This window comes from Vidua macroura, chromosome 1 (genome assembly GCF_024509145.1).
Source record: "Vidua macroura isolate BioBank_ID:100142 chromosome 1, ASM2450914v1, whole genome shotgun sequence".
Lineage (NCBI taxonomy): Eukaryota > Metazoa > Chordata > Aves > Passeriformes > Viduidae > Vidua > Vidua macroura.
Window position 1 is genome coordinate 79,307,823 of NC_071571.1, and position 24,373 is coordinate 79,332,195.

At 38.6% G+C, this 24,373-nt stretch overlaps 1 protein-coding gene across 1 annotated transcript in view; it reads right to left on the reverse strand.

Moving 5' to 3' along the window:
* Positions 1 to 907: 907 nt before the first annotated feature.
* Positions 908 to 24,373, reverse strand: part of BASP1 (brain abundant membrane attached signal protein 1) — a 50,635-nt gene continuing 27,169 nt past the window's right edge. The window contains exon 2 of the mRNA XM_053996418.1: positions 908 to 2,531. Coding sequence (XP_053852393.1) covers positions 1,791 to 2,522 — 732 coding nt within the window. The 5' untranslated portion in view covers positions 2,523 to 2,531 and the 3' untranslated portion in view covers positions 908 to 1,790. The remainder of the gene's footprint in view (positions 2,532 to 24,373) is intronic.

The window sequence follows — 24,373 nt, forward strand, 5'->3', positions numbered from 1 at the left end:
TGTATTTCTGAAAAAAAAATTAGGTGTAGTATTATGCAAGTCTGTAGAGTGAATCATCCTCACTGCATGGAGAGAAAGTATTTGAAATAATTTATACCATTTTAAAACACCATTTTCTTTATTTACTAAATACAAGCCTGCTCATCCCTTTGGTATGTGTACCAGCTGTGTTTCTATTTACCACTGCCTACTTCTTTCAGAACTTCTGCTCTGCCCAAAAGTTTACTAATAGGGAGGCAAAATATGCTGCTTTAACTGGTTTTGTGAATCCCTGGCTCTGCATTGAAATCGTTGTCCATGCGCACCAATGACACCATTCAGCACAAAGTGCAATTACTCAGCTGTTCTGTTGAATAATAATGAAACAAATAGGCAAAAGTAGTGAAAAATGTTTATGCTGGGCTAAACTCTACTCAGCTACACAAGCTTATCCATATTTCAAAAACACAGGACTGGCCTTTTGAGACAGCAGTGGTTTATCTCCTATGTAATAGTAATGGGGAAAAGAACAAGTGTATCAGCACTAGAAATACTTTAATAGGACTAGGATTAAAATTACTTGCCTCATTTTAAACTATGAGTTTATAAAATCCACTGTCTTAGTCCCAATTAAAACTCAGTCAACATGCCTGTGGCTCTTCAAAAGAGCGAGAGCATTTTATTTTTTCACATGTTAATGCAGGCAAAAGCCATTTCTTCTTTGACTGGGATAAAAGATATATGAGATGCACTGTTCATTGACCACTTCTTCCAACCTCACCTAAGAACACTTGTGGCTGTTGGAGAGTGACTATTTATAGGAAAGTAAACAGCCCCAGACATAGTACTTCTTCTCTAAGTGTAAGAACCTCCTTTGCCTAGTTCTCAAGGGGTGAAAGTGAAGATTTAATCAGTCTTTACACTTATATATTTTTTAAATTATTTAACTTTTATTACTGTTGCACCATTTATACAATTACATATAATTTCAATGCATCCATTGTACATTTTGTTTTTTCATTTGTTTTCCAATGAGTGTGTGTTGGTGTCTGTGACACAGAATGGAAGAGAAACTGGAACTGCAATGAACGCAGACTTTTTCATTTCCACTGACCAATAAACAGAACTACAGGTGCACCCAACCACGGACATGCATTAACTCGTCATGAGAAATCTAGGTAGGCTAAGTAGGATGAGAATGCTTTTTACTCCCAAAAAATATTTGGAGAGGAAGAATTGGAGGATTGGCATTGAGAAATATGTGGACAGCTAAGTGGGTTTTGTCTGAAAGTTGGCATTCATCCACTGCATAAAAAAAATATCAAAATAAGAAAGGCTGTAAATAAAAAAAAAAAAAAAAAAACACAGAAAATACTGCTTTCATAAAGATCTGATTGCCTTGGCACAAACCTAGTGGGCAGAATCAAACGCATCACTCCCAAACCCCATTACAGAACAAAAAGAAGGTTTTGATACACCGGTGGAGTGCATTTACAGCAGTTCAGATACAAAAGATGTGCTGTACTTTCAGACATCCATTTATTTATTTATTTATTTTAATCCAGGACTTGTGTCAAGTTGGCAGAAAGTATATTAGATATTTCCCCACAAAAATACTATTTGGATTCTCCCCCCTCCCTCCCTCCCAACTTGATGGGACATCCTTTTCATTTTTTCTCTTTTTTTTTTCTCTCCTTCTTTTCTGGGCAATACATATTTGCTATTTCAGATCTGAAACGAGTTAGTATAGCTGAAAAAATAAAAAAAAGACACAGGTTGTTTTAAGTGGTTGTTTCAACAGGCTGTCCAATTTAATCTTGCACTGCTATGGTTTGATCCGAATTAGTCGCTGGAACTTCAGAAGGTTTCGCTTCCTCTGGAGGGGCTGCAGGGTCCGAGGCCTTAGCAGTCGAACTAGGTGCTGCTGTTGCCGCGGGCTCCTTGGAAGAAGGCGCAGCCTCGTTGCTGCTAGGTTTTGAGTCTGAAGCTGGGGCCACTTCACTTTTAGTTTCTTGGGCTGCAGGTGTTGCGGGAGCCTCAGTCTTTTTGGCTTCCCCTTCCTCTTTGCTCTTGTCATCTGCTTTACTGGGAGCTGTGGCTTCTGAAGGCTGGGAAGCTTTTGCATCGGTGCTAGGCTCAGAGGGTTTGGGTGCTTCGCTACTGGCAGCAGGAGCAGAGGCAGCAGTCGGCTCCTCTTGCTTGGGTGCCTGTTCGGTGTTCTTCTGTGGCTCTACTTTTGCATCAACAACAGCCTCTGACTTCTCAGGTTCTGTTTTCTGGGTTTCTTCCTGGGTCACTGCTTTCTCCTTCTCCCCTTCTTTTTCTTCCGTCTTATTGGCAGTGACCTGCGTATCCTTTTCTCCCTTCTCCTCCTTGTTGTTCTCCTTCACTTCTGTGGTCTCTGTGGTTTTCTGGGCATCCTCAGCCTCCTTTGGAGTCTCCTCTTCCTCAGTTGCTGCTCCTTCAGCCTTCTTGTCTTTGTCTTTTGCTTTTTCATCATTGACACTGTATCCCTTCTTCTTCTTGCTCAGTTTGCCTCCCATGCTGGAGCTCTGTAATAGAAAAGAGAAAGGGGTTGATTACACAAAGCCCAGTATTCACCACTGAGAGAATCAACAGAGTGCAAAGGAAAAATTGACTCTGGTTCCTGAAAGGGAGACCACATGAGGTTTGGTAAGATGTTGTCAGCTGAATGTACCGATGCTGCAGAGCACCACTGCCACTGAGCTTACGTCCTGCTCAGCCCTGCAGAATTTCAGTCAGCAAACACTCTTCTGCCACATCACCTTTCAAACAGTCCTGCAAGCACCTCTAACCTTGGTTACAGTTCAGCAGGGAGGAAGGGACAGAGTAGCAGGAAGTTACAGGACGATGGAGGACTAACATACAACCACAATCTTCTGTGGCCTAAGAGTGGAAGTAGAAAAAAGACATTTATTTTCAGGCTAGGAATGAACTAAATTTGGCTGTCAATCATGGCATTCACCCCTGGTTAACACAAAGTCCACCATCACTTTAGTAAAGGCTCTGAACCACCTTTTCATCAGGGTTTGGAGAAATCAAAGGAAGCTTAGAGTCAGTGAGAAGGCTAACACAGAAGACTGCATCTACTCCCTACCCCTTGCAGCCTGGTTACCCTCACAGCCCGTTTTTGTAGAGAGCTAATGGTACCAGGGGCCAGGAGCATGTGCTTCCCTCACCCAGAGGGATGTGGGTCCCCAGATCCGGCAGCCCCAGAAGCAGGAACAGCTCCCACGCAGAGTCCCACCCAGCTTTGCAGCTTCCACAGGAATTGCCTGCCCAAAGTCCTACACTCAGCAGGATGGGAGACACAGAGCCTGAAGCACAGCAACACCATTCCATAAGACAAGAAACGAATACAGGCACTTCTGACCACAAGCTTACATGAGGCATGTGACATGATGCAATAAAAAATGAGAGAAGAGAGGGGCATATTTGTAGCCTCTGCACCCAGTTTTCAAGCATGACAAGCAATAACTGCTCAGTTATTTAGAAGAAGTTGACCATGTGTATAACCATATCAGTATTTATACAGCCTTTATGTGGGAGTCTTAACTAAGAATACACAAAATCTTTCACAGTACTTCAAAGCAAACTTTGTCTATGAAAACAGAAGGAGACACAGATATATTGGATCATTATTGAAAAAAAAATATCTATGAATGGAGAAAAAAATACATTTTTATTATTAAAGAAAATATTTAATTCATGATTAATGAAAGGTTAAGAAAAATATTTCTGTGTTTTCTACTATTTGAAAATAGGAGATGGTGACTTTTTTCAAAGAACTGTCAAACAAATGTTTAATGTAAGAACCTCTCCAAGAGAGATGACTCATTCTAATTTTCTGTTTTGCACAGGTAGATATAATTATAGGCTGTATTTTTTTTCACACACTTGCTAAAACTGTGAATACAAATGAGTAAAAATTCATATGATTGCTCATAGCAGGCTGAATATAAAGTAATATTACATACAACTAAGAACAAGCTGCCTCTCAGTAGATTATCTGCTACCACAGATACAAGCCCCAGGCAGAGTCCAACAGCCAAATATCCACACATCTTGGGCAAAATTGAGATATTATGGTCAGCAGAGATCTTTCTGACTTCAGCTTTCAAAAAGAGTAACAATTTGCAAATACTGTTGAAACGTTATCACACAGCCCTGCAAAATGGTAATGTGCTGTTACTGAAACACTGCTTTATTGTCTGAAATTTTACGGGAACAGCAATAAAAGGATTAACTGCCAGAGAGTCACAGCTGAGCAATCTAATCTCTACCTTCATGACTGAGTTATCAGGTTTTTAGGTATTTAGGGCAGGCTGTGGACATTAGTTCATTATCTGACACTTCTAGATTACTCCATAAATATTGCCCTGATTATTGTTTATGTGCAGTTTCAACCAAATATTTTGAAAGGGCTTTTGCAAGTCATTCTGATTGGAGATTTATATTGAAGCCATGTGTGTATCCCAATTTGTAATCCCTAATTAAGCCTTTACTTGTTTTCCAGCAAAACCCAGGTACAGTGAGCCTAATTTCATTTGTTGTGTCTTCTGCATTTTTCAAGATTTTGCTATTTCATGAATAGTAACACACCACAATTTATATTTCTTTCCACAACAGTCTTTTGACCTCAGATATAGTTGGATACAGAATGTCTATGCCAGAGAACCTTTAAAAAGTAGAGAAGCATGCATATGAGAAATGTGCTCCCAAACTAAGAAAATAAATATTCACTGTCTTTGCTTGGAGGTACACTGTGAAATCTCTGTGTCTCAACTGGCATCACAGCCAGCTATCTCAAAGTATTGGAGCAGGAGATGAGGAAGAGTTTCAGAGACTACCATTATGGTCTATTAGCAAATATTTACATTTACAAATGGACTGTCATCTTCCAGCAGAGTTTCAACTACTTTATAATAGAATAAATTCACTCTTTGGGATGCTGAATCTCATATCTCCCTGTTAAAAAGCTGTCTAGATCATAATGATAACAGCAGTGCCAGGCTATGATGCAAAAGCAGAGTAATCATTGGGGTCATCATCCAGGTAGCAATGCTACAAAGTCCCTTTTTCCCCAGATCTGATTTACAAACATTCCTCCTGTCCCCAGACTTCTGATAACACATCTGGGCTTCCCTGTAACCTTTTTTAGAAACAGCCCCACATGTTCCACTTCTTCAAATAGACCTTGTCCCAGCCCGAAGCACAGCTCTGAACCATCCAGTGCAGAGTCTAAAGGTGTGGCAGACACAAAGCAGACCTTAAAAAGTATTTTAAAATTACAACCATTCTATAACTGCAAGAAGACCAGCATGTGAACCACTACACCTAAGCGTCTCCCTGATTGTGCTGGATATTGTAGTGGGGATAATCCTGCCTGGTACTAAATGAAAGTGAATGTCAGTGAAATGTCTCCCAAGTGAAGCAAAGTGCAAAAAGCCATTGAGATGTGAATTCATACATTGTTAAATACACTCTGTGTTACTACCTACATGTTAACACTTGAAAGACATCTTTCCTGTCCCCCCCATCAAAGGACTAAATTATGAAAAAAAATTAAAGGGGATGCACCCTCTGTTCCAGTGAGATGGGGGTCCTGGCTTCACTGCTCAGCCTCTTCCATTACCCCTGCCCCTCCCTAACCCCAAAATCACTGCATTCACCTTGTGAATGATAGACCCAGGACCAAAGTTTGCCTGCAACTATTGACCACTATTTAGAAGCTGAACCCCAGTAGGTCTTCAGTTACTTGCACTTCCATTGACAGGTACAGGTTTTGAGCTAGCTTAAGCAGCTGCCAGCTGAACCTAATGCTTGCTGTAGCAAGCATGTTCCAAACAAAGATCCTTGAAAATGTTGGTGCTGACCACCATTGGTATAAAATGGCACAGCAGTTGATGGCTGTGCCTTCTTACTGCTATAAAGAAAAGGGTCGAGAGAGAGAGTCTAGAAGCCGATTTTGTATAAGAAGTTGCAATATATCAGTAATTTTCGGGGAACTTTGGTGAACAGCTCTGCAGAACAGTACTTCAGAATAGTGAGGGAAAATATAATACTTGGGAGCTACAATAGACTTTGTCTGCTTCCCAGACTGGTCAATATACTTTGTATTGCTCTTCTTATGGAAAAAGAAACAAAACCAGAGATCACTGTGTCTGACATTAAAAGAGCTACTCCTTGCAACAGGAGCAAGGATTTCTTCTAGAAATCTTCTAGTTTCTAGAAGCTGTTATACATTTTGCACATCCTGAAGTTTCCATTCTCCTGCAGGAAGCAGGAACAGAACCAGAGAACTTGCATAGTTTTCTTTCTTATTGTATAGTAGAAATAATCTCTGGGGTGGATTATTTAGAATAAAAAATTTTGGGTGTACAGGTCACCTGGAGAATGTTAAGCACTTTGAAATTTCCATATTTGTGATAATCAGGACTGAAAGATTCAATGTCCATAAGACCATAATACAAGAGGAGGAAGAACTCATGGAACATTTCAAATTCTCCAACTGAAGACTCATAGACATGAGTCCCTGGAACATGGGCAGCACACATTTGTACAGTTTGTAAAAAGAATTATTATTTGGAAGTTTTATATTTCAAATTTTTCTTCTATATTGAAAAAGACCCTAGAGTCAGACTCTTACTATCTCTTTAGTCAGTAAAGACTTGTCTGCCCAATTAGTTTCCTGTGTTTATAAACTTCTAAGCATTTCTTTTAGCAGAGGATTTCACACACCATTAAAGAGTCTGACTATTACAAGACTGGGTTTGCTATCACCCTCCCTCACAGTACTGCGAGCAGGGCAACAGGAAAGGACAAACTCACAGATTGCACCTGATGTTACCTCAGTCTTATTGCCAGAGCTAAACTTCCAAAGCTCCTGCTTGACTGCGTGCAAAGCGTCGGGAGTTCAGTCCATTGCCAGAAAAACCAGTTCAGGAAGACAATAGGTACCTTCTGAAATTCCACTGCCTCCAGCACAAGGCAGGCACGTGTGGTGGGTCAGGCCAAAGTAGCCCTTGCACAAGCCTGTTCCCAGACATGAGTTATCTCACACTGCCTGCAGACAAAAATGCACATCCCTAGCAAGGCAGAGTTTCAACACTCTAAATAAAATGAAATACTGATCCCAGAATCTGCCCCATCCCCCAGGTGCTGAAAATAGAAAGATCTTGAAGAAACCATTACCTCTCTGTACCCCATTGATTCACCCTACACCTTCATTAAAAAAAAAGGGCAAAAAGTTCTAATTAAGGGACACATATGGGAACTGAAAGAAACCAGGGGTATGCAAATGCTGTTTTTGAAAGATTTTCTGAATTTTTATGAAAGAAAAATACCCAAAACTTACAGCTTCTCAAAATATGCAGTAGAATTTCATGCTCCCCATTACACTTACACACACTCAAGAGACATTCCTATCCTTGCCAGGTCAATCCATTTTCCAGGTTAATGTTAGAAAATGTCTGTTAGCATAATCTTAGATGGAATTAGACTTGCTAGCTTTGCCTTTTAGCAACAAAGTCATGTTTTTATGTTCTTTATCCATTATCTTCACTCATCTTTTGTTTCATCTCTTTTTACTTGGAATTAACAGAACAGAAATGCTAGGTCTCATTCAGGTTCAAGCCTCTTCAAACCTCAGAATCAGTGACTTTTTTTTCTTTTTTTCCCCCTTCCCTTCAATTCCCTTCCCTTCCCTATCCTCATCTATCCTATCCTCTTTTTCTATGTTACTTATGCTTCAGAGCAGTGATGGGAACCAGCTCTTCTGTAGTCAGGCAGGCTGGTGTGAGGGAGGCAGAAGTAAGCACACTCTTGGCCATCTCTCCCTTCTGAGGAGATGCTGGGCTGGCACAAAGCTGTGCCAGGAGAGGCAGAGCACATCGTGGAAATCTGCACCTGTGGGGCTGTGACCATCACCTGCACATCTGCATGGACCCCAGAGCAGGAAGGTGCTCTGACATGAGGTGCACACAAAAAAATATGACCCGGTTGTTCCTTAGCACCATACAATTTTGTGTGTTTTGTGCTGTGAGACACAATAACAAACTGGGAACATCCGAGCTCGGTACTTGTGGTGTTTTCTTCATGGACTACAGATAATTTTTAGTCCCTGCCTCCACATGTGCACAGTCCTGTAACTACTGCATCTCATTTCCTTCTTCCAAAGCCTTGTGAATCTCAAGATTTAAAAAAAGGGGTATGGAGTAAAAGAACTGTGAATGCTTCAAACACAGAAATTATGCTCACCATCTATCCAAACTGTAATTTTAAAAGAAGCCAATTCCAATTTTGGGACCTATCTGTTTTCTTTTAAATCTCTGGCAATAAAGGAATTCTAGGAAGTAATACTGCCAAGTTTAAGTGCTTAATTCTCAGCCAGATTTCAGTTTTAGTTTTCTCTGGTGAGCAGCAGAATACATTTAATGCAAATTTCTTAAAAAAAAAAAAAAAAAAAGGAACTTCAATTTTTATATTACTTTAAATTTCTCAGGGACATGTACACCACACCAAAATGAGAAGCATTATTTTTAATATGAGCAATTTTTTATTAATATAGCTAAGTTATTATTGTTGATATTAGATTTCAATTATGAGAGTTAAAATAATTTAAGCACACTGCAGGCTGATATAAAATTATCTCTGTCTATTTAAGAACTCGCACATGAAAATCTGCTTCATTTGAGAAGCTAATACAGCAAGTTATCAGAAAAGTTAACAATCACATGACAATTTTTTGGAGACCAAATTAAAAAATTGTACCTGAGATACTGTTAAGATTTATGTGATTGAGGTTAGAGGTGTGTATTAATTAATCAATTAGTAACCAGATTTTCCAAGAACAGATGAAGGGTGATGGTCAGCAATTTCATAACAGGTAACGGTATTGCCAGAACTATCAATTTATAGAGTATCAACCTGAAGCCACAAGTACTTCACACTTGTAATTGCACCACAATTTTACACACACATTGCATGTAAAAAAGGTAGCTAGCTAGACAGAATTCCTGAATAAAAGTAAAATTTGTCCATTATTTGATCAAAGAGTGATGAAGATTTTATGGGTTACTTTGAAAGCCACTGTTGGAGACTCTGGTCTTGCAACCTTCTGACTTGGAGGGCCCTACAGATGAAGAACCTGGGTGCACAACAGCAACTGAAGATCCAATACTCAGCCTGACTGTGGTCAGACAGAGCACTCCCTTTGCTGTAGGAGGGTCTGTGGGAAACAGAAGGTGACAGCACTGCCTTATGCAATCTGTGTGTGTCACTCTCTGAGAGCCACTTGCGTGAAGTACTGACCTGTGTGCTGCAGTCACTCTGTAGGAGCAGGTGCCCAAATATAATACAGCTCATTTCCACAATGCACAAGTAGCCTCTCCAGCTACAGAGCCATCTTGCAGAACGCAGGCCATTCTTGCCTTCCTGAGTCAATGAGCAGCACGGAAGAAATGCTCTGCTGTGCGCAAATTCCCTTCTCACCCCAGGCAAGGCTGTGCTTTGTAGGCAGAGAGAACATCTTTTGTTAGACCACCTAATGGGGAGAGAGATAACAGCACCCCTATTCTCCTTAGACAATTGTCTACAACTGACACATTTTCGTGTTAGTTTTCTTCGTTATTTTCCTATTGCTGGTTTCAAAGCAGAATTGCAGTGTTTTGCCACGTGTGGGCTTTTTTCACTGATCCAACACAGAGCTACTCTGCCCAGCAGTGCAGATACAACCTCCAGCACATTCAGTTTCATCCCTGGCAGCAAATCCAAGGCTGTTTTGCATTGTGTATAACAAAAGAAGTCATATTAAAAACTGAGCAAAAAAGAAGCAGCATAAAATATATTATTTTCACAGTGCAGTGGATGTATTACTCAGCTTTGCATTCAGTTCATCTGATATTCTGCTTAAATTAAAAATGCTGCCATCAATTTCTATTTATTTGCCTCATCTGCTCCATTCTGTCTACCAGTCTTCTTACAGATTCAAGACCCCTTTAAAGCATTTCTGCTATATTCAGATTAACTGCATATGTTCTTTTTGTTGAATAATAAAAGGAGCTTGCAGACATGCTTGTGCAGGCACACACATGCAGCCAAAAGTCAGCCTGCCCCAGAGTAAGATCTTAATCACACTATTGTTAGGCACATGATTGGAAGAGGAAACTCTGCTGTAAACACCTGCTTTGCAAAGACTGAAATGAACCTTACAATAACACATCACGTAGAAACAGCTCGCAGGATTCAAATAACCTGAAAAACTAAGCCAAGACATATAAGCATATGCCATCTCCTTCTTATTTCTAAATTGCCACATCATTTTGGGGTTTGTGCATGTCTCCTCAGCAGCCAGCTTAATAAATATTTTGTACTAGCCAGTTTTCTAACCTGTACCCTAGAATCAAGTTTCTAAGTAGGCAATGATGCAAATTTCAGAGGTGGTTATTACCCACATCTTTGAAGCTGTTTAGGTCCCAGAACATGCAACATAGAGGGAGCGGTGAGATTCCACACGTATTATTCCAATTATGGCCAGCCAATTTTTGCCTCCCTCAAATACCTAAGACACCACCACCATGTATAATTACAAAAACACACAAGGTGATAAAAGCCTAGATAATGGGATGATTTCCTTTTAAATCATATTTTGCTTGAATTCTGTCCCTCCAGTGCAATCCCTACCATGGATCTCAACACCACAAATATGCTTGGCTTGTAGACCCAGTTCCTCCTTTGGCTGCCTCCAAAGACTACATTAAAAATGTAACAGTCAAATGCTAGCAAGCAATGAAAACATTATCCTCCTCCACACTATAGTCCTACTGAAGAGCAGTGGTGGGAAGACCTCATTCCTGGAGGGACTTCACACTGGAAAAGGGAAGCAAGCTTAACACCTATAGCTTATATTTTTCTAGCCTTTTCCTGATCAAAGAACAGTCTGGGGAACATGAAGAGAGTTGAAACTCATGCTTTCTATACTAAAAAAGGAAATTATCATATGATCTTAATTTACATGTTTTCTTCAATAGCAAAAGTTTTTGGTTACTGCTTGTATATATAGTAAACTTACCTGTCATTTCTTAAAATAGTCATGGAGAGCCACATTCACATTCTGAATAAGGCATTTGGGTATTTAACTAGGTAATGCTCACTAGAGAAAGTTATTTATGGGGATCTATATTTACATTTTATTTGTCTAACATTCCACACTCAAAAACACCTCTATTACTTTAATGCCCATTTAAATGGTCAAACTAGTTTTAATCAAACTTGAAAGAGTAGTTAGAATTTTAATTACAGTATGCTATAAGAAATAGGTGCATTAATTTTGAAATCTAGGAACTACCAGTTTTACTTTGAAAATGGATTCTCTAAGTCATTGCTAAATTCCTCCTCATTTTTTTTTTCCATCTCATGGTGCTGCTCGCTGAAAAAAAAGCAATGGCTGTAAAAAAACATTCTTAAACCCTGGCTGTAAGAAAGCATCCTATACCTGAGAACAAAATGTTTAACAGACAGCCCAGATCTAGGATAAGTCATGACAATCCTTAGACTATGTAATTTCCTTATTCTGTTTGCATGACACCCTCACCACAAGGAACGAAACCCCATTTACAATTATAAACCAAATCCAGTTCTCAGTTTTGTTTTTCATTTTTAAATCTGAGGCACATGGACTGCAACACACCATTTCTGACTGTAGCACACGACTCCACAATTGCACCACTGAAAGGAGGAAAACAGGGAAGCAAGGCCAGCCACCAGTGAATTAAAGCAGCACCTGCTGCTGCTGTGCATATCGTGGTTTTCATGAGAGCACTGCAAGCTCTTCCTTCCAAAATACACAGTATTTAATTCACCCAGCAAAACACAACAAAAAATAGCAATTTAAATGAAATATTTATTGTTGACTCCTTTATTCCATAACGTAACTCCTTAAGTATTTTAAGATTTAGTATCTAGTTAACATATTCTCTGTCTGCTTCTATCTGTTTTAGCTCTATACTGAGCTGCAGGAATAGCTTTTCTCTCTTTTTCCTCAAAAGGAAATGATTGCACATCAACTTGATGCTCCTGGATGTACCACATTTTTGGGTTTAGACATCAGAAGAGGTTGGCTGATTTTAAAAGAACACTGACAGCTCTTTTCTCCCAAAGAACATGCATCTACTTCAGTCACTGATGATGCGTCCACCCTCCCAATAACCTCAGCCCTGAACACAGCAACAGCATTCCTCAAAAATTAAGGCATATGCAAGAATCACAGGATAAAACCAATTTCATCCTCCAGTTAATACACAATTGCTAATGACAGTTAAATTAGTAATTGAAACATTATTCCAAAAATACCTGTACGTCTAACATGGCATTAGAAAGCTGAGCATGCTTACGCCTTTAGGATAGTGTTACACATCATGCGTCTGGTGGAATTTAACCTCCTGTAAGCAACCAGCACAAAGCCTACTCACCACCTCAGCAGCACTTACAGGGCATTTTACACCAACTCCCTGAAGAGCTGCTGCATTTCTTCTTGGAATAAAAACTTCTTACTTTCAGTCCTGTGTAAAAAGTTTCATTTTAAACAAAAAATGTTGTACTGAAGTCAACGTGTTCAAGTCAAGTCAAGCCTTGCATAACATCAAAACTACCTATAATTAAACCTGTGAGACTTTGGGCTGAATTACAAGTATTTCTCATGTTGCTAAGAAAAAGTCTTCCTCGTGATCACAGTATCAGTGTCAGCAGCTTATCAGCTCTCAGCTTCTCACAGTTCTGTTATAATAACATCTTCTAGTAAAGACGTGCTCAAAAGAAATCAGGAAAATGGAAGATGGAATGCTCAACACCTTGGAAAACTTTCTATATTTGTGTTCCTGAGCAGTCATTTGTGCCATATACATTTTCTACCAAACTGCAGCTTTGTCTATTATATTAAGTTTTTCACTTTGGTCTCTTTCACTTCCTGGTTCTCACACATTTGCACAATGTGCGGTTTTTTTTTAAACCAGCATACATTAAGACAAAAGAAAATCTCATATTCCAGACTTTCTTTTTTATCTTATTTAGAATGCATGTTTAATACTGCATTTTGACTTTTTTCTTCCCCCTCTATTCTTTTTTTTAACAAAATATTACATTCAAGTTGATTTACCAGTTTTCTTTAGTCACTGGGGGAAGTTTACCAAAATGACATGGAACAGGTACTCAAAAACCACTGAAAGAAAAGAGAATTAACCAGCTATTTTTTACTTGTGTCTCATCTCTCTCAATCTTTTCCACCAGTACTCATTTGCACTCCTCTAACGACTGTTAAAAGTACCAAGAAATTTTAGGCAATCTTTAATTAAGACTTGCAATATTCTCCAAAACTTGAGAAATGAGAGCTGTATTTCCTGACACAGATGGAGAACCATAGGTATGCATCTATGAGCACTGTCACTGGAGCCTTTTACACTCCTTCAGTGCCACACGATGCTAATAAGATAAAGCATATTCTGTGTGGGCCAGAGGGTTGAGAGAAAAGAACCATTGCTTGCTTTTTGATTTCAGTGGTGCAGGATGACAGTGGGAATTGCAGAACAAAACCAACATCTGTTAGAGAGTTTTATCTCCTGATCCAACAGGATAAAGGTCAGCTTTAAGAAACTCACTTTAAAAACATAGTGTTTCTAATCATCCCAAAGTAAGAGCCATGGCAGGCAGTAAGCTGTACCATGTCACGTTTTAAGCTATTAGACATCAGCTTGGATTCAAGACTCCCAGGCTTAGACTGATTGCCTAAATTGCCTAAATTTCTTTCTGAAATTTTCACTGGCTGTACTTTCTCTTTTCTTTTTGCTTGTTTTGGTTCGGGTTATATTGGGATGTCTGATCAGCTCTGCTAGAGGGAAGGTTATGTAAGACCAGAGGGAAACAAGTCCATTTGGCAAGATATGAAGTGAGCAGCTAGTGCAATCCATGAATTGCACTAGGAGATTTATGTTCAAACCAGGAAAGGCAGAAATCCAATTTAATAATTACTCAGCCAGGCCATTCCAAGCTAGCAACTACCCAAAAAGAAGAACATAATTGCAGCAGCAATGAAAACTAAAAATCAGGAAAGATGATCAGATGCATATCTCTTCTCGATAAAATAGCTTAGTTTACATTTCCATTTAAGTATCAGTAGGAAATCTGTCCATAAGAGCTATGAAATCTAAACTCACTAAATGAAAGCAAAACTAACTTTGCAGGGAGGGCTGTGGAATTGGATGCCCTTTTCCACTCCCTCACCTGAGCATTAGCTTGCATTTTATGTCAATGAATTTAGTTATACCCAATATGGCCACAATTCAATTTTAGTAGTTCAGAATCCATACCAATTATCTTTGATGATATAGCTCTTAGATGGACCTCCATCAAGACTGTATGTAGACCACTTTGCAGTTTTGGTCACCTCATACAATATGTCAGAAAAAAACTTACTTTCCAACGCCCATATGCTATTTACAGAGAATTATTACAGTCATTCCTTCAGTTTAAGAAGATTTCAGCCCATGGCTATGTGAAAAATTTAGTCTAACCAAAGAAGGTAAGCACACATCAATATAAAGCATAACCAAGCTATTTCAGGATTTAAATGAGAGAAATCTATCAAAGCAATGGTGACTTCAGAAATATGGAAAATTGGTTTTCATTTTTCAAGACAGAGCCATAAATAAAAAGCAAAATACCACTAGAAAGGTTCTGCTAGCTGTTTCAGCACTAATATATTTTAGTAGTAGCCCATGTTTCAAACCAGCCCTGCAGCTCCATTTCTCTGTCCCCCATACTAGCAGATACATGGAACCCATCTGTGTCCTAGGAAGCCCATGTTGTAGGAGTAAGATGATATAAATTCATTTTAATTCCATTAACAGAACACAGCTGCTACAACTCCCAAAAGTAACTGGCTTTTCCAGAGGCTTTTTATAATCAGTTCTGGCTGGTGAGGTAGCAGTGGTCAAACTGGCCAACAGTTCAATTTGGGGATTTTTCCCTTTCTTCTCTAGCAGGTCAGCTGGTGGGACAGGGCCCCTGCATTCCCCTGTGAGACATCATAAAGAAATGTGAACTGAGTTAATGCCTCTGCCCTGATGCCTCAGCTCTGGCTCCCAGAGTTTGGCAATTCATTTTCTTGGGCACTACGGAGAGGGGGCTGCACTTCATAAACTTCAAGATGTTGACTGTCAGGAGCCAAGAGGCATATAGCTCTGCAGAAATCATGTTCACAGTTCTTCTCACTGCAGTTTTCTGGGTAATCCCCCCCATATGCACAAGCTGAGCACTAAATTCACACATCCCAAACAAGGGGGCTGGGTTGAAATATGATTCAAGCGCTCTGAAGTCTCTTATCCATATTTGGAAATATTACTTTCAAAGGTCTCATGCTATCCCAAAAAATGCCAAGTGAGCTAGTTTCAAGAAATATGTCACAAGAAACATCTAACTATTTTAAGAATATTTACAACTACAAATGTATTAATTTCATTTTCTTACCTACCTCTCTCTCTTACTTTCTGTATTTCTTTTATTTTTAATCACGGGTAACTGGTAAGCAATAGGTAAGGTTATTCAATGATTTACACATAAACCAAAAAAAATTCCTTTTTTTTATAGAAATGCCCAATTTCCCTGTCCACTTTCAGCTCAGCAATTCTCCACTGTAAGTGGACAAATCTTCTATTTAAGTATTTATTAGCTTTTGCAACATGGCATTTAAAAAGAAGTTTCCTTTTCAAATTCTACTCTGTGTGAATATATGAGTCTAAAACATTTAGATTCTTTTATGTTGCTTGCCAGTGACTTCAAACTTTGCTCGTCACAAACTTCTCTGATTCTCACAGAATCTGACATGATCCACTTCATTCCAAAAGAGAAATCAGATACAGAAAGAATTATTCTCCTTACTCAGGACAACTTAGATAAATAATGCAAAGCTACAACCACCCCATCACATTTTCCCTAGAATCACAACATGCTCATTTACAGTAGGAGGCATCTGATTCTCAGAAGGTGAAATAGCCATCCTAGAGCAGTGGGACAATATTCTTTGGTTTAAGCCTCTGGGACCTGTCATAGTACAAAAGTGTACCATGGTAAAAATGACAGATGAGGTCTTCCCTTTCAAAACAGACATATATCACTGCACTAAACTGTAATACATCAAAAAGTCATAAGGTTGCCTCTTTCCCTCTTTCTATGTTCAGAGATCCACAGCAGCCTGAGGTCGGAGGAGTCAAGAACCCAAAACCTACTCAATCTTTCCCAGTTGCTCTTGCATGGAAGGCCATCTGATATGCAGCCCAACTTCCCCATTTGCAAAATGGGATAATATCGTTTTTCATCCCCAGAAAAGCTCTGCCTGATGCCAATAGCTGCTGTAAGGGCTCGGAGATATTTCACCTTGTTTTAAAAAGCAAGCCCATCCCATAAGATTCCTTCACCACAGTTCTCTCTTAGAGAAGGCTGTTTTTCTGCATATTGGCACTGTACTGAATTGCTCTCTCTGAAGCTTCCCACTGTACACCACATACGAGAACAGCATAATAAGCAAGTCACTCACGGTGATTTTACAGTATTATGTCAATACTGCAATGGGCAGTTGTAAAGCATCTCTGACCAATTTCAGGTATTGCTGAAAAATCCTTCTGGAACCAAGCTCCTTCACATTTATGCCTCTAGGCTGAGAACATCTGTACACAGACATTTTGATTTATAGTTCCAAATATGCACGCTTCTCTCAGTTACGGTTGACTTGCTGAGAAGGATTTTTTCTCAAGCTAAGAAAACTCAGGTGTATCCAGCTGGATGAAGATGTAGCTACTGCTTGGCAGCCATCTTAGTGCTTTATGGAAGACAGATGTAGGAAAACAAATAGAAAATTTTTTCTCAAACAGAAAATTTTGAATCTTTGAAAAACAACCATAAGCCCTTTTTAATCTGTTTTCATTATGTTTCTGGGCATTGGACACATTCTGGTCACTGCTATATTTATTTTGTGTTTATCAGTTAGATGCATGTCTCTGTTAAAATGACATCTCTTTTAGAAGTGATTATTCATATTTGAACAGATACAAGAGGAAGTTCTAAATTGGTTCACTAACTTTCCAAGACCTTTTTAAAGATTACACAAGTTTGAAAATTCTGAGTTATATTTGTCACATTCTGCAGAAGCTTCCTTTCCTACCCACAGATCTGAGCTGTAGCAATTACATTATTATAGTCATAGAAAGTAATGAAAATCGGAAGTGTCTTCCTTTAAAGTGTGATTAAGCATCAAGTAGACGCAGCAACACGGCACTGCTGGAGATGATATTCAACAGAGGAGGATATGAAAGGATCATCTGAAAGAAATGGCAGAAATTAGGGATTTTTGAAGGGTAAAAAATTTAGGTACATTCCCCTCTAAAACACCACTCAAACCAGTTTCTCCTCTGGAATTTCAGAAGTCTTGGTAAGTAAATCAAGATCAGCAGTACACATTTGACCAGATCAGTATCAAGGGAATGAAGAACAGCCTCACAGCTCTCAGTTCTTAGTACTTGCACCGAGGGACAGACAGCTACAAAGGACTGCAGGCCAGGCTCAGAGTCACAAACTGAATTTGTGGACCACTGACTTTGTACATTTTGATTTTAATTTTGGGGTTTTTAAATTATTAATAGATTATGTGGCACTGAGGGACATGGTTTACTGCTGAATTTTGCAGTGCTGGGTTAAGGGTTGGACTAAATGATCCTAAAGGTCTTTTCCAGCCTAAATGTTCCTATGAGTCTATGCTTCTACAGGTTATGTCAGAATATTTACATTACATAACCACAAGTCTTTTAAAAACATACTTTTTACGTAAAAAGTTCAAAAGTTACAAAGGAAGAAAGAAAAAATTTAGAGGCTTTTTTTTTTTCCTTTAAAACTAAAAGAAAACTACTTTCATTATCATATTTATCAGAGACCAGTCAGGAAAATATTCATGTGTGCCAAAAAAGCATTATAGATTCTAGCCTGAGAAAGAAGAGAACTTAAATTAAATAAATAATATGGGATCCTAACAAAATGACTCAGCTTCAAATTTACTCAGTTTCTATGAACGCCTGTATTTGTAAATTGACAAGTCATAATTTTAACATAAACTCAAAGCATTTGGATTTTTTTAAAACATCAGCTCTAGTACTGATTACAAAAATAATCTAGATTTCACTTCTAATCTTGGATTAAGCAAGAAAATTCTTGAAAGAGGCAATTTTTGTCTCATGATTTCTTACAACATCATTCATTTTAAATGTTTATGCCTGGGAATACTGCATGCCTGCAAGAAAGGTATGTGAAACATTCATTTTTAAAATGGATGTCAATTTATTTCAATCATTCATACTTGTTAGGCTGGTATTCAGATAAGTTCAAGACACACAAGAGTCCTTTAAATTTATTTTTAAATTTGTGTGAGTGTTCTTAGCATGCCTTGTTCTGGCAAGTTAACTGTACATATTCAGAAGCCAAGATATGCAGCACTATTTGAAATAAACCTAATAAAGGACTGTATAACAAGGCCATAGAGAAGACTGAAGAATTGTAGATGGAAAGTAGAGAACTGAGTCTCTGGTAACTAGTATGCCAGGAGTACGGAGATGGGAGTCTGTCAAAGTCAGCACAGGAAGAGAAAGAAGATATCTCCAGCATTTTTCCATTCAAACCTACACATAAAATACAAAATTGCCCTAAAAATATTAAATTAACTTTATAAAATTGAGAACTATTTTGTCATCTACAAGCTAGATATAGTGAATCACTGTAAGACAATCTATGCCATTAACTCTCCAGCTACTGAGCGTTCTGACATAAATTTCTTTCCTCTTTTGCACATTACTGATATTTTTATTTTTGGTGCTCTTGAGTGGTTTTCCAGCTGGAATACTATAACAATAATTGGATTCAATTTATTTTATTTATAGAATTCAATTAATCCACAAATGAAAACACAGGAATTTTACCTGGCTGCCTATTAGGCCATTTCAACTGTTTTTCTGGATATTTTTTAACATCTTTTTTTGTATCTCATCCTTATTTTTAGAAACTGGCAAATAATAATTTGCTATTAGAAAAGATTAAAAGAGCAGTTCTAAAATCTGTTCAGAGTAATGTAGTAATTGAGATATAAATCAGTGTGCATTTTCAGTATTGCTGAAGAGACGGGGGCTTCCTCACATCTTTTTAAGTTCCAGACTTTATTTGCATGAATTACCTTTTCAAAATTCATTTGAGGGGTCTTGAGGGTTTTTCATTATGATCTTTTCCTCAAAGACAACAGTAAATAGTGCAAAGCAAAAACTCAGTCTTTACAAAATGCCATCATCATTAAGAATAATTTTACAGTTTGACTCAACTACAAAAAAAAAAAGCTTCGAAATGCTAAACAAAAGTGATCTGCAATGAATGTCTGTAATTCAGTACTCAAATAAGTATTAAAAAACTAAGTTTTATATTTAGGAAGGTGGAATTTAACTGGGATCTTTAATCATATCTCCAGCATTTACTAGTACAATTCTCTTTCAGTTAAAAAAAAACAGTAAGGGACAGAAAGACTCCAGCACTGTCTGCTTGTTCTATTAATGAAGTTAGAAGCTGGAGCATAGAATACTTAAGCAGAGGCTCTGAAGCCAGTTGGCTTTGTTGAACCAAAAATTCAACAACTTTTTTTTTTTAAATCAAGTGTTCCATATGCAGCCCAACTGTATGACATCTACAGTTACTCAATTGCAGGGCTCAGTTGCCAGAAACATTCTCATACTAGCAAGCAGCAGCTGGAAAACATTAGTCTCAATGGCAAACCTGGGTGAATATCAATATCTGCAAGCTAATAGCCAGAGAAAAGAAATATTGCAGCTATACATGACCACCTGCCTATACAGATTGAAAGCAATTAAGTCTCTTCTCAGCTGAGCACTCTCCTCAGATCACCGTAATGACTTTCTAACAGCGTTTAGAAAGTCAGTGGAAGCAAATTTTTTTACCTTTGCAAGATACACCACCGTTTCTCCACTGTAAATTGCTGAGATTTTTAACCTCTCCTTGACTAGCACCTCAGCACAATGCTGAGTAGCAGAATGCACCACAGAGCCCATGAAATCTCAGCACATGGAATTAAGCACATGGAACAAAAGAGTCAACGCTCAGCTGCAAAAACATTCAACAATTAATTAAATATTTAACTACAGAAGGATGAAATTATAAGCCTGAGTTTCCATTAGCCTTCTGTAACTCTACCTTGGACTTATGTCTATGAAAATATAAAGACCTGTCATCCCTCATGTGACATGATGAACCACTTTACAGCTCTGTTAATAAGTAGATAGGAGAAGAGAGCAACAGGAGAACAACTTTATGCACATACCCATTTTTTGTATTAAAAAAGAGAGACATTAGAGTATGATTGCAATTAAAGTTGCCAGGAAACAAAGTCTGGAGTTTGTAAAGAGGTAATAATATCTGAGAAAAGAGTGTTTTCTTACCTCTTCCCTTGGTACTAGAAAGGAAGTAGAGGAAAAAAAAAAAAAAGAAGAACAAAAGAGTAAATGTTAAATGTTACCACTCTCCACTCCCATTCAGATGTGGGGACTTCATCGAGCCTGTCAGTCTGCACTTATTTTGAATCAGTGGTTACCCACAGAAAATAGGAATGCATCACTGAAATGTTTATTTTCCCTGTAACACCTCATATGGAAATCTTGCAGCTCTGAAAGGGTCCATGCTCCACTGCTGATCTTGCTACGATTTGAGAGACCACCAGCACTTCAGGCCTCTGTGCAGATTTATAAGTAGTATGGGATGAATAAACTGTCACAGCCTGAAAAAATTATGTGTACATGAAGACACTTCCCTAGAATTATTGTATGAACACCTCCAAGTTATACCTTTGTTCTTGGAGCATGATATTGCTGGGAGGTTTCTGTAGCACTAAAGACACACATCACTTTCAGATATTAGCATAAATTTGGTAGTATAGGTTCATGGAAGTTATTATTCTTGTTCACTTAAATCTGCCTAAATTTTCAACTCTACTTTAAATGCAAAAGAAAATAAAACATACACTGTCCTACCACACCTTTTCCCCCTGAGAAGACACAGGACTTTGCATCTCATCTGGATTTGGTATCATGAGGTAACACTGCATAGGAGACCTAGAAGCCTGAACAACCTATACTTAGCCAATGCATTCCATGGAAATGGGATATAACATTTGTTAAGCAGTTCTTTCATTCCAGGCTATGTTTTAACTCTTTTCTACAGCAGTGTTTTAGATCTCAAAATTATTAAGGCATTAGGGCACTAATCTGGACATTACAAACATAATTACCAAGGAAAGCTCTTATGTAGAATCTGCAAGTTAAAGGTACAGAGGAAAGTTAAACCACAGATTTACACTAAGACTAGACAGATCATAAAGTGAAGAGTTATGATTGTAATTCAGAAAACTAAGTTAGTCGATGATATTGTCCATACTGAACATGGTCTAATATAAAATGTTAAGCAAACAATGCCAGGAGAAGGTTACTAAACTGGTCCTTATGCTTTTCTGATAATTCAAATGTTGTGTAAGTATTTGACAAATGGCAGACATCTCTGCAGCCCCCAGGATTAACAGTCATTTTAGGATGCCACTGATTATTTTTGAGGTCAATCTGTGTAAATGTTAAAAAGTGAAACTGCTTTTACATACAACAGAGTTTGCAAAAGGAGAAAGGACAAAAGGGTGACCTTTTCCCCTCAGAACATTTCTGAAGAAAGATATCTTTTAGCTTTTAAGTGGATATTGGAAAATGGGAGGTCACCTCCCTCTCACTGTCTTTCCTCTGTTTTTTTACTATGTTCCTCACTGCAGAAATATCCAGAAAATTATTCTAGCATGCAAGGTAGTATGGACCCCACACAGAGAAAGCAACATGTCTTCTTTTCTAACCAAAAATCTAAATCAGCTTGTATACAGGGTCAGTATGGCTCATATCATTCTCTGTTACCATGATAGAGCATCTCAGCTTCAAGCTGTCCTGTGCATGTTCAGCACAGGATGTGTCCCATTTTCTTTTTCCTGATGCCATTTATCATCTTCTTGCTTCCTCTGCATTGGCATGAAGCAAAAGATCCCATGAAAAGCTGGAATTGCCAGAAGTAAATGCACACTTTTACTCTGCGAGGGAGAGAGGATAGGGACAAAAGAGAGACTAAAAAGCTGGACAAAAGTATATATAAGAAATCTATCCTTCACGTGTTCAAAAAGAGCAAGAATATGCTAACACAAGATGAGCTTTCATCTGTTTTTCCATGGAATCTTTGCAAAAAAAAGTTCTCCCCACCCATAAGTGGAAGTTAGATACACTAGCTGTTGTGCACAGGTGTAAGATGATGCCCTGGACTAGATGAGAAAGGTACAGCATTAGCAAAACCCCAAAACAAAACAGCAAACCAGCAAAGAACAAAAGCTCTCTCAGACCAGTAGTAGCAATTCTGGCAATGGAACTCGGCGTCTGTTTGGACACAAGGCTGGCTTGCCCAAGTGCCTGGCGTCCCCAGGGAAGTGGCACAGTTTGACTGCACAAGGCTAAGCCCAGGAAGGCATCAAGTGAAATCTAAGCAAAGTGTACAGAGAAAAGTGCTCTACCTAACCCATTCTTGGTAAATGGCTGCTCAGTGCACTTGGGTTGGGATGTAGGGCTGACCCAGGAACCTGAGCAATCTACATTTGCCATAATATTCAGCAGAAAAGGGGTATGACATTGTTAAATGGTTTGATAAAATCCTCACTTCCAGTTTAATCTAGAGCAGATAGAAAATAGTAGTTACTTAGCAACGTAATTTATTTTTTTAAGACATAGATGAAGTTAGAGGCAATAATCTATATCTCTAAAATTACTTTTATAATTGTTCATATTGCTATAGTTGTATAAACTTCATTTATATGCTGGAAGTGATTTCTGTGCATGCTGTCTGTGACAAGCAGGGATAATAAACAACAGTCTACTGTTCTTCACTGTCACCTTATGCTGTACGTCACATTTTGGTCTGTACCGTACCTTCTGTAATTTGCTCTCCCCTTTTACTTACAGTGCCCCTTCACTTTTGTAAAACACAGCTGTCAAGACCTTCAGTAACAAAGAAATCCCCAATTTCTCTCACTCTCAAGCATTTTCCTGTCTACTACACTGCTTACAACATCAGAGTGGTACTCTGTGGAACAAGGCTGCTTTAAGAGTATAGCTGCCACTATCTATTGACACAGGACACTTTAAAATTAGAATGTAGTAAGAGACAGAGTTCAAGAATTGTGCACCCAGTCCAGCTGGAGAACATACAAACATCTTACAACTGCCTCATTAAATGAGTTCAGGGAAAGGGCATTGCTAAAAATGAAGAACAAATGTCTTGATTTACAGATCTACAGAGCATTTGCTGCAGTACATTAAACAACAGAAGTTGTTTTTAATTCAGTCTCTTTCTCTGAGAAGCGCATAATGACACCACATCACTGCTGCTAAGGAAGAGCCCAGAAACAACATGTACAGTGCAAGTCATCTGTGCTGCCTTTTATTTAAAGTCCATACCAGTAGAAGGTGACGAAAGCAGAAAAGTTATGTACAAAATATTGCTGCAGTTACTAAAAGCAGGACCTTCGATTCTTGCCCTTCCTTTCTGACCACTGCCTGTCCAGCAGTCAGGAAATGCTCTCAATGCCCACCAAGTTGCTCAATGCACTGTATGTCACCAAGTTTAAGGGACTGAAATTCATGCAGTAGGATAGAAGATCAGAGATTGCACATTCATATTTTCACATAGAGAAATACAAATCAGAATACTGATTTACCATTTACCAGGAATAACCAGCTGGTCCACAGTAATCATACTGGTTGTTGAATAAAGGCACTTTATTGTCTGCAGTGTGCACATACCTCTGTGAAAGAGCTCTGTGTTGGGGAGATTGCTTCTGAACTGCTACTCCACTCTTCCCAAAGATGTCTAAGTAACTTCCCACACATTTTATTTGTCTGTTACTGCAAAAGGCCATACAGCATGGGGCACATAGCCCAGATCCCACTTGGATGGATGTGAAGCATTGTCAAATGCATCTGCCATGGTGAAACCAGGTCAATATGTTTGTGGCTAATTTAAAAGTGAACTGCTTGGATTTGGGATTTTGGGAGAGGGGCAGCAGCTCATTTCTTTTAGGCACAGCATTAGTTAACTTTCTGCAGCTAAGCAGACAATCAGAAAAAGACTCACAGGATTATAAGGATCATGTATCCATGGTGATTTTAATAAGAAATCTTACTTGCAGTAGAATAGATAGAAGCAAGAAACAGAA